The sequence below is a fragment of the Leuciscus leuciscus genome (genome assembly GCF_965113295.1).
Source record: "Leuciscus leuciscus genome assembly, chromosome: 1".
In the NCBI taxonomy this organism is placed as follows: Eukaryota; Metazoa; Chordata; class Actinopteri; order Cypriniformes; family Leuciscidae; genus Leuciscus; species Leuciscus leuciscus.
Window position 1 is genome coordinate 40,704,668 of NC_138725.1, and position 23,090 is coordinate 40,727,757.

Below are 23,090 nucleotides of genomic sequence, written 5' to 3' on the forward strand. Positions count from 1 at the left end.
CATGTATAAGAATGTCAGTGTGCCACACGATCCTTTCCCACATACAAATACACAAGAAAACCCAGAATCCGAGAAGCCAGTTTGTGCTGAAACACCTGCTGGGTCTCTGAAAGCAAATTAAGGTTGTAGAAGACTTTAAAAACAAGCCCACAGACGGTCAAAGTGGAGAAGCTGAATAATTCATTGAAGAGCCGGTCAGGACTCTCTGCTTCTCCAAGAGTTAAAGACAGACTCCCAACAAATAATGCTCGAACAAACCCACAAAACCACCAGAGAAACATTTCGGAATTGAAAACTAGAATTTAGATTAACAACTTTATTTTCATTTGCATGAACTCCATTAACTGCATATGTTTTACAGTTTTCAATATTAGTTAAAGGTTAAAAGCCATAAGATGAGAGACGCAACTGTTAAAATCATTCACAACATTTTTAAACACACACCGTCTTTTGCTTTTTCAGTCTCACACTCAGCTGGAAAAACATAGTATAGAGTTTGTTCACACTTAAAATTGAAAAATAAAAAGCTATGGACTTAAAAAAAACATCAAAAACATCAAGCTTAAAGTCCCTGTAAAGTCAAAATTAAGTATGTGTTCTGAGTTTGTCACACCACAGAAAAATGTGTTATTAGTCACCCAGCCAAATTTGAATGAAAAAAAAAAGCCGGCAAGTACATAAAATAAGCTATCGAAATCTTGAAAAAATGAGCAGGAGTCTCTGCTCTCAAACGCTGGGGGCGTGTCCGCTGGCTGCGCTGAAACCACGCCCACTCGCGGGAAAGCTACCGTCGCCACACTCAACTGGATGCTCCTACCAGCTTAATTGTTTTTACAAAGCCATACATGTTCGAGCCTGGACTACCTACTATAATTATAACATAAGCACACAAGGCAACTTACACTCATTGGTGGGCACGCACTGCCAACGATGGCACCAGTTGTCGGCGCGACGGGAGGATGAAGGCCGATGCGGGAGGTAGTCGGCTCGGCCGCAGTAACAGCAGATTATCAGTGAATCCCAGTTGTCTCCGACTAAAGTTTATAAAACTATCCCGTGTAAAATGATCACTACAGAGGCAGGTTTTGGCGGTGATCCTCAGCTCTCCATCAAGGTGGCTCTTCACAAAATTAATCCACCTCTTGTTGATGTGATACGTTAGTTTTTCGTAAATTTAAATTATCTGTTTTGTACGTGATCGCATCCAGGTTATGCATTTCCGTGATGAGGCATAGCTAGCTAGCAAACTGTAGGCTGTAGTAAACATAAATATCATATAAAGCCTTTATATGATATCTATGGTAGGCTAGTAACTAACAGTACTGACAGTAACTCGCGATCGGCAAATTGATGTGAATGTGCTATATTTATATATTGTTAGGGGAGGGGACAGCGTCAGGGGCTCCAGTGCGTCATCAAGTAGGGGCGTGTCCAGGAGCTCAGGGGCTTCAGTGCGTCATCGAGCCCCCGTTTTAGCCCCGCCCAAAAAATCCGGAACACAGCAATGGTGAAAAACTGTTTAACGGTCTAACTCCACAATTCAGTACTTCACAGTTCACAGTCTTTGTAATATGTTTTAGCAAAACATTTCTAACATTTCTAATGTGTTTAGAATTTTTTTTTAGAATTGCCTTTACAGGGACTTTAAGGAAATCTGGTCTGGTCAAACTGAACCAGCTCTTTATGACCTTACAATGTGTTTGATTTGGAGAAAGCTTCTCAATATTGTGTTTTCATAGATGCAAAAGTACTTTGCTGGTGCTGAAGACCAATCTTGTACATGAAGACAGACAAAACGAGTTAAAATTATGAAAGTGATTTCATAAAATGGCTAATTGACATTTTGAATTGTTCTTCTGATGAAACGAAACTCTTTAAATCTACAGGCTATGATGTGCAGAAATATTAAACAACGTTTCTCTCCTCAAAACAAACCTCAGTGAAGCGTAATATATTAGTGAACACGTATGGAAGACACTTCAACAGCTGCTCATCTCTTTCTCAAAGATGTTTTATGTTCTGTAAGCTCTCAGTCGTCCTACTGAGATTCCCTCATACAGACACATTCAGCATCAACTGAAAAACACTGAGATTGTTTCAGGGATTGGAGCCGTTGTTCCAGCATGTCTGTGGAAATGGAATCGTCATGGCAACAGCAATGATCATAAACTCTGAAGAGGAAAACACAAGTGCCCTTATCGTCTCTCCTAATGTGCATCTCGATCAGATCGTCCTCTGTTTCTCTACCTTACAATATTGTTCAAAAGAACTGCTAAAATCAGATGAATACATCTCAAAAACTAAGTTCAGAAAAACTTGTGAATGGCGACTCGATCTATCAGACCTAAAGAGAAAATAGCATGAAATAAAGTAGGACAGATCATGATTATCAGTGAAATTTTTAAACAATTGAACATTAATAAAAGTCTAGCACAATATTATGCTTCCAAATGAATATATGCAGGATATGACACAAATATGGAAAAGCTAGATTTTATTTTTCAATCAGTTAAGAGTTTATGATTTTATCCAGTGAAATAATAAAGGTAATAAGTACAGGATTGAATACAAAAGTAATTAAAAAAATACATCTGAAAACTGGTCAAGTAACAGTGGGACACCTTGTAAACGCGTCCTGTTAACATTTGTAATATTATATCTAAACTGCCTCAGTACCATAACATTCAGGAAGAACTAGAAGATATAAAAACTAAATCAAGTTTTACTCGCCTAACTGACCAATCGGTTTTTAGTCGGAGGAATGAGGTAAGTGTGTTTTCCTGACTAAAATATCTCTCTTGTATTCAGTCTGCAGTAAACACTTTTTCAGGCAGTCAAACGGTTTCAACTCTTCTTCATGATGAAGAGGAAAAGATCAGGTAATCAATGGTGTAAATACATTACTGTATGTCCTTCAGTTTGGATGTTTTCATTATTAATGAGAGGGCAGTTGTGGACTAATGGTTAGAGAGTCTGACTTTTAACATAATGGTTGTGGGTTTGACTCTCAATACCGGCAGGAAACGACTGAGAGCGAGGTACCTAACTCTGTGTGTGTGTGTGTGTGTGTGTGTGTGTGTGTGTTCACTACTCACTGCTTCTAATGTGTTTGCACTAACTTGGATGTGTTAAATACAGAGGACAAATTCTGAGCACGTGTTACCAAACCAGGCCTTTGTGTCACTTCACTTTCTTTCACTTTCACTTTAACAAATCATTGCTGCCCTCTACTGGAAATACATTGAAATTGAAAATTAAATATATCAAAAGCATCTTTAGCATTCACAAAAAAATTATGCCAGTATTTCAATTCGCTCTTATTTTTTTTAGGTGAAGTGTGTAATTCTAGCATCTACAAACAGTTCTGCAAAAATAATAAAATCTATCATCCATCCATCATATATTCAGATTATGCTGATAACACACATACAGGAAGGACTGAAAAAGGACTGAAAGCTGCATGCATGCTTTGGCTTTCGTCATTAATTTGTTTGTCAAAACAAAGGGGAAAAAAGACCAGAAATCCATATTATGAGTAAAGAAAACATTTTCATTAAAAATGAAGATTAAACTAACATAGATTTTCATGACTCCAAAACATACTAAAATAGACCACCAATTAATTTTAGGTTTTAATACATGACATATCAAACTTGAAACCTTTATATCTCGCCTGAATTAAACATGAAAAAGCCTCTATAGCAAAAACACTGGATTGAAAGTCTCCGCTGAAATATTTAACCCTGTTTTTATTTTAAACGATTCCAGTTAGCATATTTACTTTAGAAGACATAAAAATACTAAAAATAAAATAAAAACTAAATAAACCGTCCCTGAGAAAAATGACACTATGAATGACTACTATGAAAGTATTAACTACACTAAAACTAAATTACAATGAAATCTAAACTAAATTGAAAATAACAGATATAAAAACTCAAATCAAAACTACAGTATAACAGTTTAACAGTAGAACTAAGACGGTTTATAGATGGATTTAGTCATTTTACAAAACATAGTTAATGAAACAGAAACCCACTGTTGATTATGACTGAAGATGATGATGAAACATGAATATGGAATAAAATCTGCTGATAGATTCATCTCTGGGACTCTGATGGGCCGATTCTTCAATAGTGTTCACACACCTTTTCACGAGCCTCATCTCTCTAGATCTGCATTGGTTGTTTCGCCTGCTTGTTGATTCCAGAGAGAGTTTATTATCATCACCAGATCTCAAATCGTGGGTCTGTGAGGAAGAGCTCTCTGGATTCAATTCTGTTGTTAAAGAGCCTACAGATACAAACACACATTGATATTAGAAACAGTGCTGAAACAAACACACCATCATGAACAGAAATCAGATTTGTAGACATAAATTGTTCCAATGTTTTAATTTATTTTTAATGGATGATAAATTGTAGTAGATAGCAAAGGAAAAGCAGAAACAAAATGGCCTTGAATCAAAGAGAAATCACTTCAACTCAGAGACCACAGTTTTATTTTTGAGCCTCATGTTTGTTGCTACTGTAAGACTTCAGCTCAAATAACTTAAGATGGGAATGTGATTCTGTGACGTTCAGACACACACCTTACTGTCTTTATGTCACTGTTGCGACAGACGATACTGTAGATTCTCTGAGCCCCAGTGTCAGTGATGCTATTGCCACTAAAACTGCAGATCAAACAAACAAATCAGACAAAATGCAAAAATATTACATTATACACAAATCCAGCGAAACACGGAAGTAAAGCAGCGCCGCCATTACTGCGTGCCTTGCTGCTAAGGAAGTAGCGTTGGTCCCGTAGGCGGCTGTAGCAGATGTAGCTGTACGAATGTACAGATTTACGAATAAATGTTATTTTTATCTATTCATCTTTAATTTTGTACAGTAGCCCTGCTGTATGGCTACACGGTCGACCATGCAGTCACAAACTGAATTCGAGAACTTTGCAGTTTTCTCTGTGTATTGTTACTGACACATTATGGTACGAGTTCACTGCCTGTGAAAACCTCACGACACCTTTTAATGTGATGAGCTCATCTGCGAAGGTATGCAGTATCTGGCCAATCCATCCGGAGCTCATATAATTCTGACCTTCAATCAATGCCCTGTAGTTTAGGTTCTGAAGCTCGCATATGCCAGATGATTAATAAAATAATCTTGAATACCTGTAAGCTGCCAACTCTCACGCCTTCACCGTGAGACACACGCAACTTTTCAGCTTTTCACACGCTCTCACGCCACACATCCATTTTCTCACGCACAGAAAAATCGCGAGGCACAAAGTACATGGAGACCGACAGACTTTCTGTGTCTATAGACAGCAGATTAGTTATGATATAAAAAAGCTCAGCTCTCAGATTCTGTCAATTTTATTACGAAATTCAAACAATAAATACCGTTTTGGTGTTTGTAAATGTGACGTGACGGATCCCTAGCGGCACGTGAACCGATCATCTCAACTTAATAGTAAATAAACACGAATGAACAATGTTAAAAGAAACAGTACAACTTACCGAAATGTATATTCATCATACATAATATCGATCAATCAGTGTTTTTTTGTTTTTTTAATTAACGCCTATCTTGTGTACCTAATATTTATCCAAATGAGTCAAAATCAAATCACAAGAATTGAACTGAAGTGAAATCCTGAAATTTGTTTCAAGCAATAATAAAAAAAACGTAGCTTACCAGAAATTGTACCATATATTATAAACATTGCAACATGTTGTCACTAAACCTAATACAATTCAGTTTAGTTACTAAAATGTTTTGACAATCACAATATTTAAGCCCCAGGATCCGCTTTCATTGAAATGTCATTAGAGGGCACCGGCAAGTGTCACACCGCCGTCACTTCGCAGGCACGCAGTAATGGCGGCAGGCAAGATGGCGGCGCCCATAGAGATCGCGGCGGATTTGTGTATACTAGAGATTATACTTTATACTACTTTGTGTCTCAGTCACTCACTCAATGTTTTGTGCTTTGTGGAGGTTTGGGAGCAGCAGATCCAGGCTGGGATCAGTGAGACGGCACTGACTCAGATCCAGTTCAGTCAGTCCTTCAGAATATTCCAGAATCAGCGCCAGACCTCGACAGACCTGCGGCTCCAGAGGAGTCTGACTGAGGTCCACCTCGTCACCCAGAGCTCGAGAAAGAGACTCCGCTTCCTCAGGACTCACATGAGCCAGAAACTGAAGCAGCAGAGATTTATCACAGCTGAAACACACAGAGAAAGAGATGATTTACATTTATATTTATATTAGATTTCTGTCTGTTTGTGTATGAATGTAATCTGTTGATGTTTCTCACCAGAGTTTCACAGCATGTAACACTGGGAACAGCTGGTCCATTCCAGCTGTGTTAATCTCACAGTCTTGTAGAATCAGCTGTGTGTTTGTGTGTGTGTGTGTGTGAGCTCTCTGAATGACTGTGGTCATCACACGGCAGTCTTCAGTGGTCAGATGTAGAGTCTCAGACTGTGTGTTTGTTGTCAGATCCAGAGCAGAACGGCAGGAGAAGTCCAGCTTGTGTTGCAGGACGGAGAGCAGAACTGAGGAAAACTCCTGCTGGACATCAGAGACACTGCAGCAGCGAAGCATCTTCAGTAACAGCAGCCTGTCAATACTGAACACACACACACACACATCATCATCAACACTGCAGCAGCAAAGCATCTTCAGTAACAGCAGCCTGTCAACACTGAACACACACACACCATCAACTCTTAACAGACACACACACAAACATCAACACAGACTCTGGGAACATCAGTACCAGCTAAGAGTCACAGTATCTTAAAACACTAAGTATGGATGGGAATTCAGTTTTTTCCCTATAAAATTCAACTAACAAAATAATTTGTCTTTAACTAGTTGCAAAATAACGCAATCTTTTATTCATTAGGCTTTTATATCACACAAAATCTGTTGAATGTAACAAACAGGCCAAGAGAAAGAGGAGAAGAGAGAAATAAGGAGTTTCTCAAATGAAAGGCTGCATATCTCCACTTTCACGTCATTCAACACTGTCAAAGTCTGTTTCCATTTATAGGATCTTTGGAAAGCAGCCTTTGAGCCCACGGATGATTGCCATTTAGTACTACATTAAGTCAGAAAACAAAGATTTTTTATATATATAATGTTTTTTATTTTATTTTTTACATATTTTTTATATCAGATGCACTAGACTCCAGTGTTTAATGCTCCAGAAGGACTGGTAAAGGAGGAATGCAGCCTTCGCATTGAGAAGCCTCTCCAGAGAAAAGCAGCGAGACCTAATGTGGGAGACATGTCTGAAGAGAGGCACAATGCTCTCCAGCTCTTCCTCTGGTATGGAGGTCCACAGCAGGTCGAGTGAAACTGTAGTGCAGTGCTGCAGTGTGAAGCGCAGCGCCGCACAGTGGACAGAGTCCAGATCTCTGCTCTGCAGGGTGATGTAGTTGTTCACTGAACTCAACAGACTGAACACACACTCAACAGAGCCGCTCTCATAGATCTCTGTGATTACAGACAGCATGAAGATAGAGCTCATCCTGTACACACACACACAAATCATCATCATCATCTTTATCATTTCTGATTCAGTTCGAGATTTTGTGAGAAAATTAAAACCTTTAAATCTTGCCATTCATTTAGAGGTTTTATATAATTTTTAAAGTGTTTTTGAGATAGAAATAATTTATTGAACGGCTTACCGTTTAAACTGAATCCTGTTCAGAAATGGCAGAATTTCTCTGATGTTGCACTGAATGTTGCTCTTTCTGAAGTCCACAGTGATTTGTTGAATTCTGTGCTGCAGGAAATAGTGAAGCTCTTCCCAGCTCAAGGAACAGGAAGTCAGATCTCCGCCCACTTTCTGCAGGAAGTGCTGAATCAGTTCCTCTTCCTGAGCTTCATACACACATTCAACCAGCGTCTGAAGACTCTCTTCAGATGGTCTACACATACAGAATTCAATGTTTTATTTATATGCCATGATAAATATAAAGTCAAACACTGCTGAAATGTGTCTTATAGTCTAATACCTGAGAATCACTGGGCCCTGGTGACATAGTAGGACACATAGAGAAACAGACGCCATCTTGGATTCAGTCAGGTTCAAACACTGGACAGTCCAGAGTCTCAGAAAGATGGCCAAACTGCTCAGGACTCTGGACCACTTCCTCTCTGACAGCCGTTCACCATTCAGATCAAGTATGAGTTCATTAATAGTGACAGGAGTTTGAACCCTCTTTGACCTCAACACCTGCACTATTCTCAGCACCATATCACCACTCAGCCTAAACAAAACAATACGCACTGTAAATATTAGCAGGAAAATTTATCAAGATCAACATTTGAGATGATTATTAATAATCCTGTCTGTACCTGAGTGTGTGTATGTGTGTGATGTGTCTGAAGAGAAGCCTTGTTCCTCTTAAAGAGATGGCTTTAGGTTTTAGAGAGAGGTTGAGTCTGTCAGAAGAGAAACGTAAGACTCTTCCCACAGACCTGCAGGTTTTACTGGGTAAACTTCCTTCCAGACTGACGGAGGAGCCGAGAACCTCCAACAGTAAAGTCACCAGCTCTGGATTCTCTCTGAGCTGAACCACTTTAACTAAAGTTAACAAACACCACTCAGAACATCTGAAAAATACAATACATACTTGATTAAAATGACATATGACTCATTACAATTGGAAAAAGTAATGAACAATGCATTGTATTTCATGTGTAAAAAATCTAAAGACTCTTAGGGCCAGTTCACACAGTATTTACCATCTTACTTTTTTTACTTAATTCTTAAAGTGTTTAATTATTGAACAACAGTATGTGCCCTGAAATGATCAACTTACATTTGAGACTATTTTTCTAAGCTCAGCATCTATTTTCTATGCTGTGTAAAGTCGTTAATGTCTCAATGATTTGAATTAAAATACTACATTATAGCCTACAGTTATATTCAGAGAAGAGCATTTCTATTATTTTGATTATACCCGACAATGGAAAAAAACTGCTAAAACCAAAACATTTATGGAGAAAAATGTACTTTCAGAATGTAAGTGACAAAAAGTGAGACACTATTTGGTTCAACAGTCGTGGACAGATTCTTTACCTTTTATTTTGTTCAACTTAATTTTTTATTGCAGTTTTTTTAAATAGTTCTTGGTTTTAAATAGTAACATTTCTAAACTTTTGAAGGATTGAATTTGTCCTTACTGATTGTAATATAGTATTTTACATATAGATGTGTGCATTGAATTGTGAATCCACAACTTTCACTAGCTGTATTAAAAATCAACATAGTAAATTAGCAATGTTTTTCCAAATTACATTCCAATTAAAAATATATATAAACAAAATAAATGTTCTCATCAATGCCTTCCTAAAACATGTTTAATGATGAAAAAATAAATAACATCATGAATATCAATGCCTGGGTCTCTGAGAGTTAAATCAACAATCAAAAGCATGTAAGTTCAGGTACCTCAGCTGTGACATGTAGGACAGACACTGAAGGAAACTCTTCATTTCACTCTCTTCCTCTGAACATCCTCTCAGCTCTACTGGTTTCTTCTCTGTCTGGAGTTTCAGCACTTCCAGGAGGACGGAGGTCTTTCTCTGTGAGAGATCTATGATCCAGACATCAGGTGACTGGAAAACTGACTGTAATGCTGGAAGGAAACTCCTGCCTGTTCGAGTCTCATAGTTCTTCACATGCGAGTAAAGATCCAGCAGGAAATCACTCTGTTTAATTATGTCATTCTCTTGATAAGGAAAAGATGTGTAGGTGCAGACTGATGATAACAGTTTCAGCATCTGCTCTCCTGTCTGTGTCTCAGTCTCTGCTGCTTTAATCAAGAGTCTCAGAAGAAACTGCACTTCATCACTGATATTCATATAGTCAAACCTGTTTCCAAAAGAAAATTAAAATGTTGTATGTGTAGCAATTTATCTCAAGGGAAATATGAGTATTTAAATATGAATTAAATATAATGAATAATTGTGTGTCTGATTGGTCCAGTCGGCACATATGAATAGACATTTCACAGAACTCTGAAAGCGGTCACACACACACACACCGAATGAGAAGCGCAGCGATGATGGGTTTTTTAAATTGTACGAAAATTGTACGAGTGTACGAACACCAGCAGCGTCACTCGACGTCTGTCTGCGCGCACAGATACAACACTGTTCATAATCCTGATGCACCACTGAACATAATTTTTAATTCATGTACATACTGACTTAACCCTGTGCTGCAAGATATATTTAGTTTTACAGATTGAATGAAGTCTAAACATGAATGAAGTCTAAACATATTGGACAAAATGTATAATAAACATAGCCCTATCTAATCTTTAATTTTGCCCTGTTGTGCCATTGCTATATTAAACTTAAGTATAGTATACTAATTTCATTGAAAGAAAAAAGTTTGGTCACTTTTACAATCTTGTACTGTACATTACGTAAATATGTTATAGTTTGGTTGACTTCGAAATTGAGTTTGGTTTGAATCTGCGCACATTTTATGTCTACAATTCAAAATGCAGTGAAGTGAAACTGATTGAGAAGTAGGTACAGTAAGTGAATATCCAAAAGTTCAGGTACCTCAGCTGTGAGATGTAGGACAGACACTGAAAGAAACTCATCATTTCACTCTCTTCCTCTGAACATCCTCTCAGCTCTACTAGTTTCTTCTCAGTCTGGAGTTTCAGCACTTCCAGGAGGACGGAGGTCTTTCTCTGTGAGAGATCTATGATCCAGACATCAGGTAACTGGAAAACTGACTGTAATACTGGAAGGAAACTCCTGCCTGTTTGAGTCTCATAGTTCTTCACATGGGAGTAAAGATCCAGCAGGAAATCAGACAGTTCAGGGTTGTTATTGTGTCTCACGTCAAAAAAGGAGCAACTGCACTGAGATGCTTTATGGAAGAATTCTCGAAAGAATGTGATTTGCTTCAGTAGTTCTTTCCAAATCTTTAATCTGCAACAGAGAAATCATATCTAAATAATAATAATAATAATAATAAATATAGCTGCAAGCAGCAATTATCGGGGCCAAGCGCAAAATGACAATAAGACATGCCAACATGGCTGGGAGTGTCAGACCAACTGCAGCAAGGAGCAATTAAAGACATTTAAAGATTAATTTCGGCAAAATGGCTGAAAAATCATATACATTAACTAAAAATATGATTTAATGGATTATCACTTTCGACCAATAGGTGGTATAATTACAAAATTGTGATGTGATGTGTTCAGAGTGAGGTGACAATGACAAACCTTAAGACCAATGGCATTACAATAATAAATTACAATCAATTTTGTTATAACTTTTGACCAAAATGTGGCGCTGTCTCAAAATCTTTTGAGTACCTTCAGGGCATGGTGCTGATAGCACATACTGAGTTTCATAATGTTACACCAATGCATTTAAGTATAGAATTTTATTTCACAATACTGTATTGGATAATCACCTGACTTTGTTTGCATTTTCTTGCTACTTAGCGTATAGCCAACGACTTATGTTTCCAAACTTCCTTCGGTGGTTTCGTCTCGATTGGTCGGTTTCTCAATTGGATGGTTTCGAAAATATTGGCAAATGTTTTTCAAGTGCTAAATCACAACGATACACAAACTGTAAGGCGAAACCTAGCAAGTTTGGTATCGTTGGACTCGGCAAGGATTCAGGAATCCAAGGAGATGACCCTGTGATGATCCCGTGAAAATAAGTCAACCACACCCAGAGTTATAAGCATTTGAAAATTTGATTTTACCACTAGGTGGCGCTAGTTCGAAATTACTCAGGCTCCTTCGGGGCATGGCACTGATGACCCATACCGAGTTTCGTAACGATGTGTTCATAAAATACAGCATTTTGGTACAAAATTAAAAATGGCCGACGCCTAAAATGGTCGATATGGAAAAATTGGATATCATTCGATTCGGTATGACGCCCTGAATCTAACGAGTTCTAACTAGTGATTTTTGGACAAACCGAAAAAGTTGTAGGCAAAGAAAAAAAGTTAAAGTTCAGAAGTTATAGGCAAAAAGGCAGCATGTAGCCTCAGGTCATGCTTGGGATGACGTACCAAGTTTGGTCTGAATACGATAAAGCGTTGCGGAGATACAGCCTTGTGTCCAATTTGGGGTGCTCTATGTCAATTTCATTTGCGTGTTATTCGATAACGAATGGGTTGGGTTTATCAAAAAGAATGCAACCGAATCGGCTTGAGCTAAGGAATCATAGGAAAAAATTATAATTTTTCTAGTCCTTATGATTCAAAAGTTATTAGCATAAATATGAGTGAAACTTTGGACAGTTGGTGGCGCTAGAGGGATTGAGTTGGAGACTCCAAATTTGCTATGGTAACAGTTCAGACTGTCCTCTATCTGTGTGCCAAATTTCATAACTTTCCCACAAGCGCTTCTATGGGCTGCCATAGACTTCCATGGCGGAAGAAGAAGAAGAAGTACGCCAACTGTAAGTGGCCACTGGAGGCTGCAAGAGGTAATGCATTCACAGTCAGGTTATTCATGTGACTGGGTTTGAGGCTCTGAGCCCAGGAACCTGTATAGCTGATCAACAGTTTGCTTCCCCCTGATTTCTCTCATCTTAGAAGCTCAGGGACATATGTAAGTTAACTTAGGTTGTGGAATTCTGATGCTGTTCACTCTACAATATTAATTAGTTATGTAATTCCGTTTTCATGATGTTTTTTGTGAAGTTTGCTTTGTCTTATGTCCACACATTTGTGTGCTGTTTTAGTTCAGAGACTTTCAAGCTAGCGGCTAATTCAGGAAAGCAGCAAGTCTAAAGTTTGCAACCTTGGTGAGCGGAGCAAGGTGTGTATTATTTGGCTCCATGTATAAGAGACGGAAAGGCTTTAAGGATGTATAATGTCTATATTGACTGTTACTGGAAATTGTTTTGTTGTGTATCTTGTACCAGGAAAGCTGCATGTGTTAAGTGAGCAAATTGTTGTTTTATGTGTTGTTACTTTTATTGTGCATTGCACATATACACAAATGCATGATGATGCACTGTAAAGGTGAAGATTTATTTGTAAATTTGTGTCATGCCAAAGGTTCATTAACAAGCTATTTGTGTGTTTACTTCTAGTTTTCACGGTGCTCGTGCTGAATCTAGAAGAATAAAAACGATTGCACCTGTTAGAGACTCTCTGTCTGCCATTATTAAGGAGCCAAGGGCTGCTACACCAACAGATACAATGGGTTCCTCCGCACCTTCGGTGCTTGTAACAATTAGCAAATTAATGCAAAAATACATTACACAGACTGTTTTACATCGTTTATAGCATCCTGCGTGGATGTTGAAAAGTATATAGTTTAAAAGGCTAACACAGATGACCACCTTTATTCACAATTGTTTCTGTGCTAAATTTAAAAGTTCTTAAAAAATACAGTAGTGTGAATCTTATTTCAGCAAATGACCTCTCATTGTTACATCTATCCCCAGCCAGTTGTGGGTAGATTGTAACAACTAAACTCTTAGTATTTGACATTAACTCACACAATCTGTGATTGTTTTGTATATGTCCAATTGAGTTATATTTGTAGCAGACAAATGTGGCCAGGCCACCATGTATCACATTTTGAGAGATCTAGCACAAACAGCGACTGAGTTACAGATGCTCAAACATAAGGTGTTACTTTCATCCCCGGTCTCCCCTATACAAAATATTTAGGCCTACATTAACTCCCCAGATGCAGATATTTTCACTCGCTAGTGGGCATCATTGTTCGTTTCCACGACAACATTGAACTTCCGTGCTTCTTGTTCCCTTAAATTCAGCACAGTCATTAACTCTGTTCATTACAATGGAAGCACAATGTGATGAGCCGAACGATAGGATTTATCTTATAACTATATGCCACAAGTCAAGATTACCGGATTCATAATTTGTTTCGGTTTATTATCAAATGGCGAATTCCAAAATCATTTGGGTGCATCAGGCTTGCAACGATATAATAAAGTAATAACGAATAAGTAAATAAATACAAACGAGCTGGGCAGCGGGTGAAATAAGTTTCCAGGCCACCATTTCACACACTGCTCCCGATCTGCCTTAGATTTAGCAGTTATTTAAAATGGAACTTTGTGTGAAAAAAGGTGGCCCTCTGTGTTAGCCTTTTAAACTATATACTTCTCAAAATCCACGCAGAGTAGGCTATACATGATGAAGGCCACCCCCCACCACCTGTGCTATGGTACAGCCCACAGCGCAAAAATGCAAGAAAAAAGAAAAAAATATTCAATATTATTCAAAAGATAGTTTCTTAAGTCACAATTTAGCAAAAGTAAAATAAAAAATAAAAAAAGGAGAGGAAATGGCAATTATCCACTGATGAGGTAACCGGGGTGAGAAAAACGAAAAATGGACGTTTTAATTTTTTTTATGTTTAATAGCCCCATAATAAACCATTAATCCACTGTAGTTTGGACTGCAATGCTATTATTTACCTCATCTCTGATAAAGGGCTTCTGCATGCAATAGAAAAACCCTTCATGCACTTTCCCAACATTTGTTTTATTATTCTTAAAAGTAATGTAAATTTTGTTTGCAACAAAAGTAGTTCTTGCTGTGGGTTTATGGGGTGGCCTAGAATAGATAAGTGTTAAATATTGAAATAGGAAATACTGAAATATATTTCAGATTTCAATATTTAATTAAAACAACATTAATCTTACACCATTAATTAATCAATTAATTAATTGAAATAACTGCAGTGTAAATACATTAATGCCATTTCTGAACTGCATTAAACAGTCTGTGATAAATTCAAATTTAGATGCAGCTTTTGGGGGTAAAAGTCATGGCCATTGTAGCTGAAGTGAAAGAAATGACTGGAGTAGAGTGTGTCAGTTAGTCCTGTGGAGTCAGTCTCTTGGCAGGCAAAAAATCTGAGATACTGCGTCTCTAAATGTAGTCCAAGAGTTGTTGGTTGACTAGTCAAATATCATGATCCTTCCTTAATAAAGTAGGGGTGTAAAGATACACTCATGTCGCGATTTGGTAAAATACACAATACTGTAATCATGATACCATTTAAATGTACACTCACCTAAATGATTATTAGGAACACCTGTTCAATTTCTCATTAATGCAATTATCTAATCAACCAATCACATGGCAGTTGCTTCAATGCATTTAGGGGTGTGGTCCTGGTCAAGACAATCTCCTGAACTCCAAACTGAATGTCAGAATGGGAAAGAAAGGTGATTTAAGCCATTTTGAGCATGGCATGGTTGTTGGTGCCTGACGGGCCGGTCTGAGTATTTCACAATCTGCTCAGTTACTGGGATTTTCACGCACAACCATTTCTAGGGTTTACAAAGAATGGTGTGAAAAGGGAAAAACATCCAGTATGCGGCACTCCTGTGGGCGAAAATGCCTTGTTGATGCTAGAGGTCAGAGGAGAATGGGCCGACTGATTCAAGCTGATAGAAGAGCAACTTTGACTGAAATAACCACTCGTTACAACCGAGGTATGCAGCAAAGCATTTGTGAAGCCACAACACGCACAACCTTGAGACGGATGGGCTACAACAGCAGAAGACCCCACTGGGTACCACTCATCTCCACTACAAATAGGAAAAAGAGGCTACAATTTGCACGAGCTCACCAAAATTGGACAGTTGAAGACTGGAAAAATGTTGCCTGGTCTGATGAGTCTCGATTTCTGTTGAGACATTCAGATGGTAGAGTCAGAATTTGGCGTAAACAGAATGAGAACATGGATCCATCATGCCTTGTTACCACTGTGCAGGCTGCTGGTGGTGGTGGTGGTGGTGTAATGGTGTGGGGGATGTTTTCTTGGCACACTTTAGGCCCCTTAGTGCCAATTGGGGATCGTTTAAATGCCACGGCCTACCTGAGCATTGTTTCTGACCATGTCCATCCCTTTATGACCACCATGTACCCATCCTCTGATGGCTACTTCCAGCAGGATAATGCACCATGTCACAAAGCTCGAATCATTTCAAATTGGTTTCTTGAACGTGACAATGAGTTCACTGTACTAAAATGGCCCCCACAGTCACCAGATCTCAACCCAATAGAGCATCTTTGGGATGTGGTGGAACGGGAGCTTCGTGCCCTGGATGTGCATCCCACAAATCTCCATCAACTGCAAGATGCTATCCTATCAATATGGGCCAACATTTCTAAAGAATGCTTTCAGCACCTTCAGCATCAATGCCCCGTATAATTAAGGCAGTTCTGAAGGCGAAAGGGGGTCAAACACAGTATTAGTATGGTGTTCCTAATAATCCTTTAGGTGAGTGTAGTTCTGTCACTGAAACTTAAATTTGTTCTCACGCAGTTAAAAAACGCTTTCAATGCAGGCATTCATTGGATCTCTTACAGGCCGCACACAACAGCTCTTGCGCTGCGCACTATTTACCTTCTCTCCCTCTATTAATGCACTTACATGATAAGAATAAACCTAAAAAGGTTTCATAAAAAAAATGTGATGAATGAAGATCTTATGAGTTTAAACTGACAAGGGTTCATGCATGATGAAAGAATAAATATTTAGGGAGGGAAAAACTACATTGCAAATGATTTTCACATCCACGATACGTTGTCACATTTTCTTTTAATATTGCTATATATCGTTTCACCTCTATTCCCTAGTACCTGATCTTGGGTCCGCAGCTGAGGATCATGTTCATTCCTGCGTCAGTCATGTTACAGTCCTCCAGATTCAGATAAACCTCTTTATCTCTGGACTGAGCGATCACGTAAGCCAAAGCACAACACTGATGAGGGTCGAGATCCTCTTTAGGCTCAAGCTGATGGTCCATCTTCTCCAGGAACATTAAACACGCTTCAGGAGACTGGAGCTCATACAAGCACTGACACACATAGAGAAGATCAAACTCTTCACGTTTACTCTGAGGTTGGAGGAAAGTTTCCAAAAACTTATCAATGAACCAATCAGATGTTTTCTTTATCTGATCCTCTGGGAAGAGACATTTGATGAGTTTAATGTTGTGTTCTCCCAGAAGTCCACATAGGAAGGGAAGAACATGTTTAATGTGTTTATTCTCCTCAGTTTGACAGAGTTGTAGGACTTTCTCAATTTCATCTGGATGTCCAAGAAGCCACAAAGCTGAGAAGAATTCCTGCATTGTGTTGTGGAGAAAAGCACAGTACGTCATTGCAGAGTCTCTTATTGTGATCGTCTTCAGAAAAGCGTGAAAAATGTCTTTCTTAACACTGGTAATATCTAGAAATTTCAGGCACTTTTGCTTAGTTGCATTGAATGCACTTCTCATCAAGAAATAAACCTGATCTTTGATCTCTATCAAGTATTTTTCCATTTCCTCATTCGTTTTCTTTCCATGCGTCTTCACAGCAACACGGAAAATGTGGATGTACATTTCTGTGACTGTGTTTGGATGGTTGAAAACGTTGTCGTTTTTAAATTGAAGAGAGTCTACAATCATGAAGGCATACATTGGCACATGGCTGAGACTGAACAGCTCTTGATTCTTCAAAACAACATCTAGAAGAACAGGATCGTGACCCAACATCTTCTGATAGTAAGCGTTGATAGACTCTTCACTGAATCCTTGGACATACACTTTCAGTGTTGGCCAGTCGGAGAAAAGCGGATCATATTCCACCTCTGATCTGCATGTTATTACAATCTTGGCATCAGGCAGGAGCTCGTGGTTCATGATCTTCCATAAGGTGGAATTTTCTTCTAAATCGACTACGCCATCAAATACAATGACAACATTCTCCGAGTTTTCCTCAATATCTTGAAACACGTCCTTTCTGTCTTTTTCCATTGGTTTTAAATATGCATCAAAGAAAAAAGACTCCAAATCGTCATTGCTAGAACTGTGAGCCAAAACACTTTCATCAAAGTAAAACATGTAGTCCAGCTTTCGGTCATCTTTCTCTGCCCACAGATGCAACGTTTCCTGGACCACTGTAGTCTTTCCTATTCCAGGTTTGCCTATGAGGAGGATGTTCTTATCTTGGCATCTCAGCAGATCCTCAGGTGAAAGTGCTTGTTGCTCAGTAGGAATGTATGCTCTCAGCTTTTTGGGCCGTAGCTTTTTGCATTTTTTGTTTTTCCATTTTATTTTGCATTGAGGAGTTTTCACCACAGAGTCTTTCTCTAAAACGACAGGTATAAAATAGAAGTTTCCTTGTGCTTTGTCAAGCGGATATTTACAGCAATGTTCCCTTTGGTCCTTCAGAATCATTTTTGCTTTCTTCTTGAGCGCTGACTGGTAGTTTTGACAAGGCTTTGTACCTAAAACAGCAACAAAAACACAATTTATATTGGAAATGTGTTAATTTCACCAAAATGTTTTTTTCATTTATCTATTTACCAAATGAATAGCTGGTCTCTTCATCTTCCACTCTTAATGGAAAACAGCTGATCCAGGAGTGTAAATCAGGATGTAATGTCCTCTTCTTAGTGACATCCAAAATCCTGAGTAATTCATAACTGGCCTCTTCCCCTTTGTTAATGACCCAATCCAATATACATCTGGCTTTATCAAACTCTGTCCTCTCGGCTTTGAGAGCATTGACCTCATGGTCATTGAAAACACTCTGCTGATAAAGATTCTCAATTATCAGAGGAAGGTTCTCCATATGGGTCACCAGGTTTCTCCTGGCGTTTTTGAGGTACTCCGTAGAAGACTGCTGTGCACAAGCCATGCTGCAGGCCTTTCAAATCTGAGGTACAAGACAGATTTTCTCAAACAACATTACAATTATTAATCAAATTTCCACATTTGAGCAATTTCACACAGGGGTGTACTATAGAAAAAAGTATTTTTTCCCTTGGTTGAACATTATTAAAGTTAGAGCTTATTTAGAGATATCAGCCGAATGGCTTAGTGCAGGTGCTAATGGATCCTATGATGTATCTCGTAAATTACCCCACTAATAATGCCCAGAATGGTACCAAACTTATACAGTAGTACAAATAGGTTCTGTACTCATAAAACGAGGCATTGGAAAGTTTGTAAGTACATCAGGAGTTTATTTAAATAACACTTGCCTGACGGCTCATGCTACTGCTAACCTGGATGTCGAGGTCACTTCCGTTATTTGGGAAAAGCACGTAAAAGTCCTGGCAGAAAGCGATGCATAAGGATGTAGTGTAACGACAAATGATTATTTTTTCAGAAGTGTTGACAACTTAGTGTTAACTAATAATTGTTGCAAACTGGTACTACCAACAAAATATTAGTGCATTCCTGGAAATGGGCGTCGTTACACTACATCCTTATGCATCACTTTCTGCCAGGACTTTTACTTGCTTTTCCCAAACCACTGAAGAGAAGTCGACATCCGGGTTAGCAGTAGCATGAGCCGTCAGGCAAGTGTTATTTAAATAAACTCCTGATGTACTTACAAACTTTCCAATGCCTTGTTTTATGAGTACAGAACCTATTTGTACTGTATAAGTTTGGTACCATTCCAGGCATTATTAGTGGGGTCATTTACGAGATACATCATAGGATCCATTAGCACCTGCACTAAGCCATTCGGCTGATTTCTCTAAATAAGCTCTAACTTTAATAATGTTCGACCAAAGGAAAAAAGGCTTCTGGGGGGGGGGGTGTTTGGCTCGAGGTCATGCTGCAAAGGACCCTAGGTTAATTTTACTCCGAACCATCCCTTTAATGATGTACACACTACAAGTTTTAGAACGGAAAGATTTTGTAACGTTTTTGAGAAAAGTCTCTTTTAAAGTTTAAAGTGTAATTTATTCCTTTGATCAAAGCAGAATTTTCAGCATCATTACTCCAGTCTTCAGTGTCACATGATCCTTCAGAAATCATTCTAATATGACGATTTGATGATCAAGAAACATTTCTGATTATTATCAATGGATGGAAACATCAGGATTCTTTTATGAAAGTTCAAAATAACAGTATTTATCTGAAATATAAAGCTTTTGTAACATTGTACACTACCATTCAAAGGTTTGGTGTCCTTAAGATTTTTATTTTATTTTTTAGAAAAAAAATTAAGAAATTAATACTTTCATTAATATACAGCAAGGATGCATTAAACTGATGAAATGTGACAGTAAAAACATTTATAAAAGATTGCTATTTCAGAAAAATGCTGTTCTTTTTAATTTTGTATTCATCAAAGAATCCTGAAAAAAATTACACAACTGTTTTCAACATTGATAATAATCAGAAATGTTTCTTGAAAAATCATCGTATCAGAATGAATCCTGAAGGATCATGTAACACTTGAAGACTGGAGTAATGATGCTGAAAATTCACAGGAATAAATTACATTTTCAAAAATATTCAAATAGAAAACAGTTATTATAAATCTAACTTTTAAACTGTATTTTGGATTAAAGGGTTAGTTCACCCAAAAATGAAAATTCTGTCAGTTATTACTCACCCTCATGTTGTTCCAACCCCGTAAGACTTTCGTTCATCTTCGGAACACAAATTAAGATATTTTTTATTAAATGTGAGAGCTGGATCACTCCTCCATAGGCTTCTAAGTGATTGAAACTCGCCGGCCCAGAAAGTCAGTGAAGAAAATGTTGAAATAGTCCAAGTGACTACAGTGGCTCTACATTAAGTTTATCATGCGACGACAATACTTTTTGTGCGGAAAAACAACAAAAATAATGACTTTATCCAACTATTAGTGTTCTTCAATGTGGGCCTCTGACGAGAGTTCACGGGAGCGCCACGACGCATGCGCGAGAACTGAGATTAAGGCGTTCTTCTTCTACTACTACTTGTTACTGGCTGCTCACTCCTTAGGAGTATTACCGCCATCTACTGTACAAGATGACGTCCCGACATTGCCTGAAGCGCAAAACGGTCTGTTTACAAGCCGAGGAAGACGCACTGTATGTAAAACTGTATTCGTAAATATGTCCGCAGATTTCGATGTAGATGAAGATGAAGACTTGAATTTTTTTAACCAACCATACTTATTCGAACCAGAATACACAGACATTGAACTACAAGAGATGGTGGTGTAAATGTAATCAGTGCCAAGCGATGCCATCCTTTAAAATATTTTGGTTTGCCGTAAAAAAAAAAAAAGGGTCGGTAGGTCGGTGTCTATATATTTTTTTTTCAAGATTCAATGTAAAAAAAAAAAAAAAGTACAATTTTGGTCACGGGTATTACGTAGGTATGAATTTAAACAACTTTTCATATCGGGACTTCACTGACAGTTTTCCAGAACTTCGTGCCAAGTTAAAGAGGTGTCGAGAAAAAAAAAAAGAGAGATTTTGATACAAAAATAAAAATAAAAATACATTATTAAATGTATAATATAATACATATAATAAATAATTAGAAAACCTGAATAAACTGAACACCAAAGAATAATATTAACTATTGAGCGATGGTGACGCGTGAAGGGTGCGCTGCCAATAACGCACCTAAAAGCTGTCACAAAGAACTGGCAAAAGTAATTATTATTAATATGTCAAATATATCAAGGAGACATTTCAATTGTTTATTAATAAACAAGTGTTTTCTGTGTCAAAGATGAAGTTGAAGATGCTGACTCGCGATCTTCGCAGCAGTGAACACGCCAGAGAGAAATGCACATTTCACGGATTACATAAGCAGAGAGCAGTCTGTTTTCTTTCGTTTTGAATTGTTTTGTTTAAAAGTACACATTTCATGCTTTCTATATATATATATATAGAGGTTTGTGGGGCAAGTAGCTTATACGCTGAGTTTCGGTTCATTTAAGAGACGAGCGCACCGGCGCCTCCATGTCCTGATTATATTGCCTGCTATATTTAGCCTACCTCTTATTTATTAAATCCAGGAAATTGGTTGATGAAACATTGATTAAAATGAAGATACAATTAATACAAAACGAAATTCACTTTAAAGAAAGGTTTTCTACAAAAACAAACTTAAACTTAATGAAGTGGTCAAAATCATGTCTGCCCACTCCATTTGTCTCCCAATATTTTCGGGATTATCATGCTTTTCAATTTTCATATAATCAACATGAAATTAAAAATATATATATTATATTATTTTATTTTAAACATGAATATGAAACTAAATCGTTTTTAATTACTGGGCTACAAAGCCTATTAGCCTACAGATAAATGTAATGTCGGAGCGTCTTGCCGGTGAGCATGTGGAGGGAGAGATACGATTTTCGATCAATCATCGAATATTATTTTGTTTGATATGCCAATCCTTAATATTTGGTACTTTAAATGCCTGTTTGAGGTCTCTGTGAAAGTTTTAAAGCAGTCTTGTAGTGCCGCTTTCAGAGCGCTCTTGTCCGTACATTGTTTCTTCCTCATAAATGCGAACACGAAAAATTTAATAAAATGAATATATTATGTTCTGTGGAAAGCCAACCCTTCTTCATCCGGTGGGTATATAACTTTTGGTTTGCGCAGTGTAATTCACAGAATTACAAAAAATATTTTACCACCAAAAAGTTAAAGATTTTTTTGTGTCACGTCCGTAAGTGTATTTCCCTCATATTAAATATAAAACGCATGTGTAGACTGATATTTTTCTAACGTCTGGACAATATATTAGTATTAAACGCATTTTCTGATAATTTATATTTCAAGTTTTGACTGCAAATGTCACGTCCATAACGCTGGAATTACCCAATAGTAACGTAAAGATTGTGAAAGAATGTAATTGGGTCGGTCCTAAATTGACAGGGTCGGTCGGGTTACGGCAAACAAGAATATTTTAAGGATGGCCTGAACAGGAGCGTGTGCTGCATCGATTGGGACATACAGTTACATACATTACGAATACAGTTTTACATATAGCGCGTCTTCCTCGGCTTGTAAACAGACCGTTTTGCGCTTCTGGCAATGTCGGGACGTCATCTTGTACAGTAGATGGCGGTAATACTCCTAAGGAGTGAGCAGCCAGTAACAAGTAGTAGTAGAAGAAGGCCCTGTCCCAAATGGCACACTTCATGTGCACTTTCGGTCTTGTGGACTTACAATGGCTGCCGCGTGCGCGTGTCCGTTAAGTCCGTGAGACCGCAGTGTGTCCCATTTGTCATTTTTAGATCTCAGAAGGGTGCTCGCGAACGCCCCCATG

At 38.0% G+C, this 23,090-nt stretch overlaps 1 protein-coding gene and 1 long non-coding RNA gene across 6 annotated transcripts in view; one reads left to right on the plus strand and one right to left on the minus strand.

The window, feature by feature from the left end:
* Positions 1–23,090, plus strand: part of LOC309508091 — a 348,495-nt gene that overhangs the window by 311,583 nt on the left and 13,822 nt on the right. The gene's annotated exons all lie outside the window — the stretch shown is intronic.
* The window catches only part of LOC309506700 (uncharacterized protein), a 43,714-nt gene continuing 23,103 nt past the window's right edge, over positions 2,480–23,090 (minus strand). For 2 of the 5 annotated variants that reach the window (XM_082180623.1, XM_082180625.1), the window contains exons 2-13: positions 18,372–18,723; positions 16,660–18,292; positions 10,602–10,979; positions 9,478–9,900; positions 8,379–8,636; positions 8,036–8,290; positions 7,706–7,948; positions 7,286–7,543; positions 6,322–6,636; positions 5,980–6,228; positions 4,592–4,675; positions 2,480–4,293 (exon numbers count right to left, since the gene is read on the minus strand). In XM_082180623.1, the coding sequence (XP_082036749.1) occupies positions 4,227–4,293; positions 4,592–4,675; positions 5,980–6,228; positions 6,322–6,636; positions 7,286–7,543; positions 7,706–7,948; positions 8,036–8,290; positions 8,379–8,636; positions 9,478–9,900; positions 10,602–10,979; positions 16,660–18,292; positions 18,372–18,705 (4,497 nt within the window). In that variant the 5' untranslated portion in view covers positions 18,706–18,723 and the 3' untranslated portion in view covers positions 2,480–4,226. Of the gene's footprint in view, positions 4,294–4,591; positions 4,676–5,979; positions 6,229–6,321; positions 6,637–7,285; positions 7,544–7,705; positions 7,949–8,035; positions 8,291–8,378; positions 8,637–9,477; positions 9,901–10,601; positions 10,980–16,659; positions 18,293–18,371; positions 19,315–23,090 lie in introns of those variants that run through there. The other 3 variants (XM_082180624.1, XM_082180626.1, XM_082180627.1) reach the window with 3 other exon arrangements.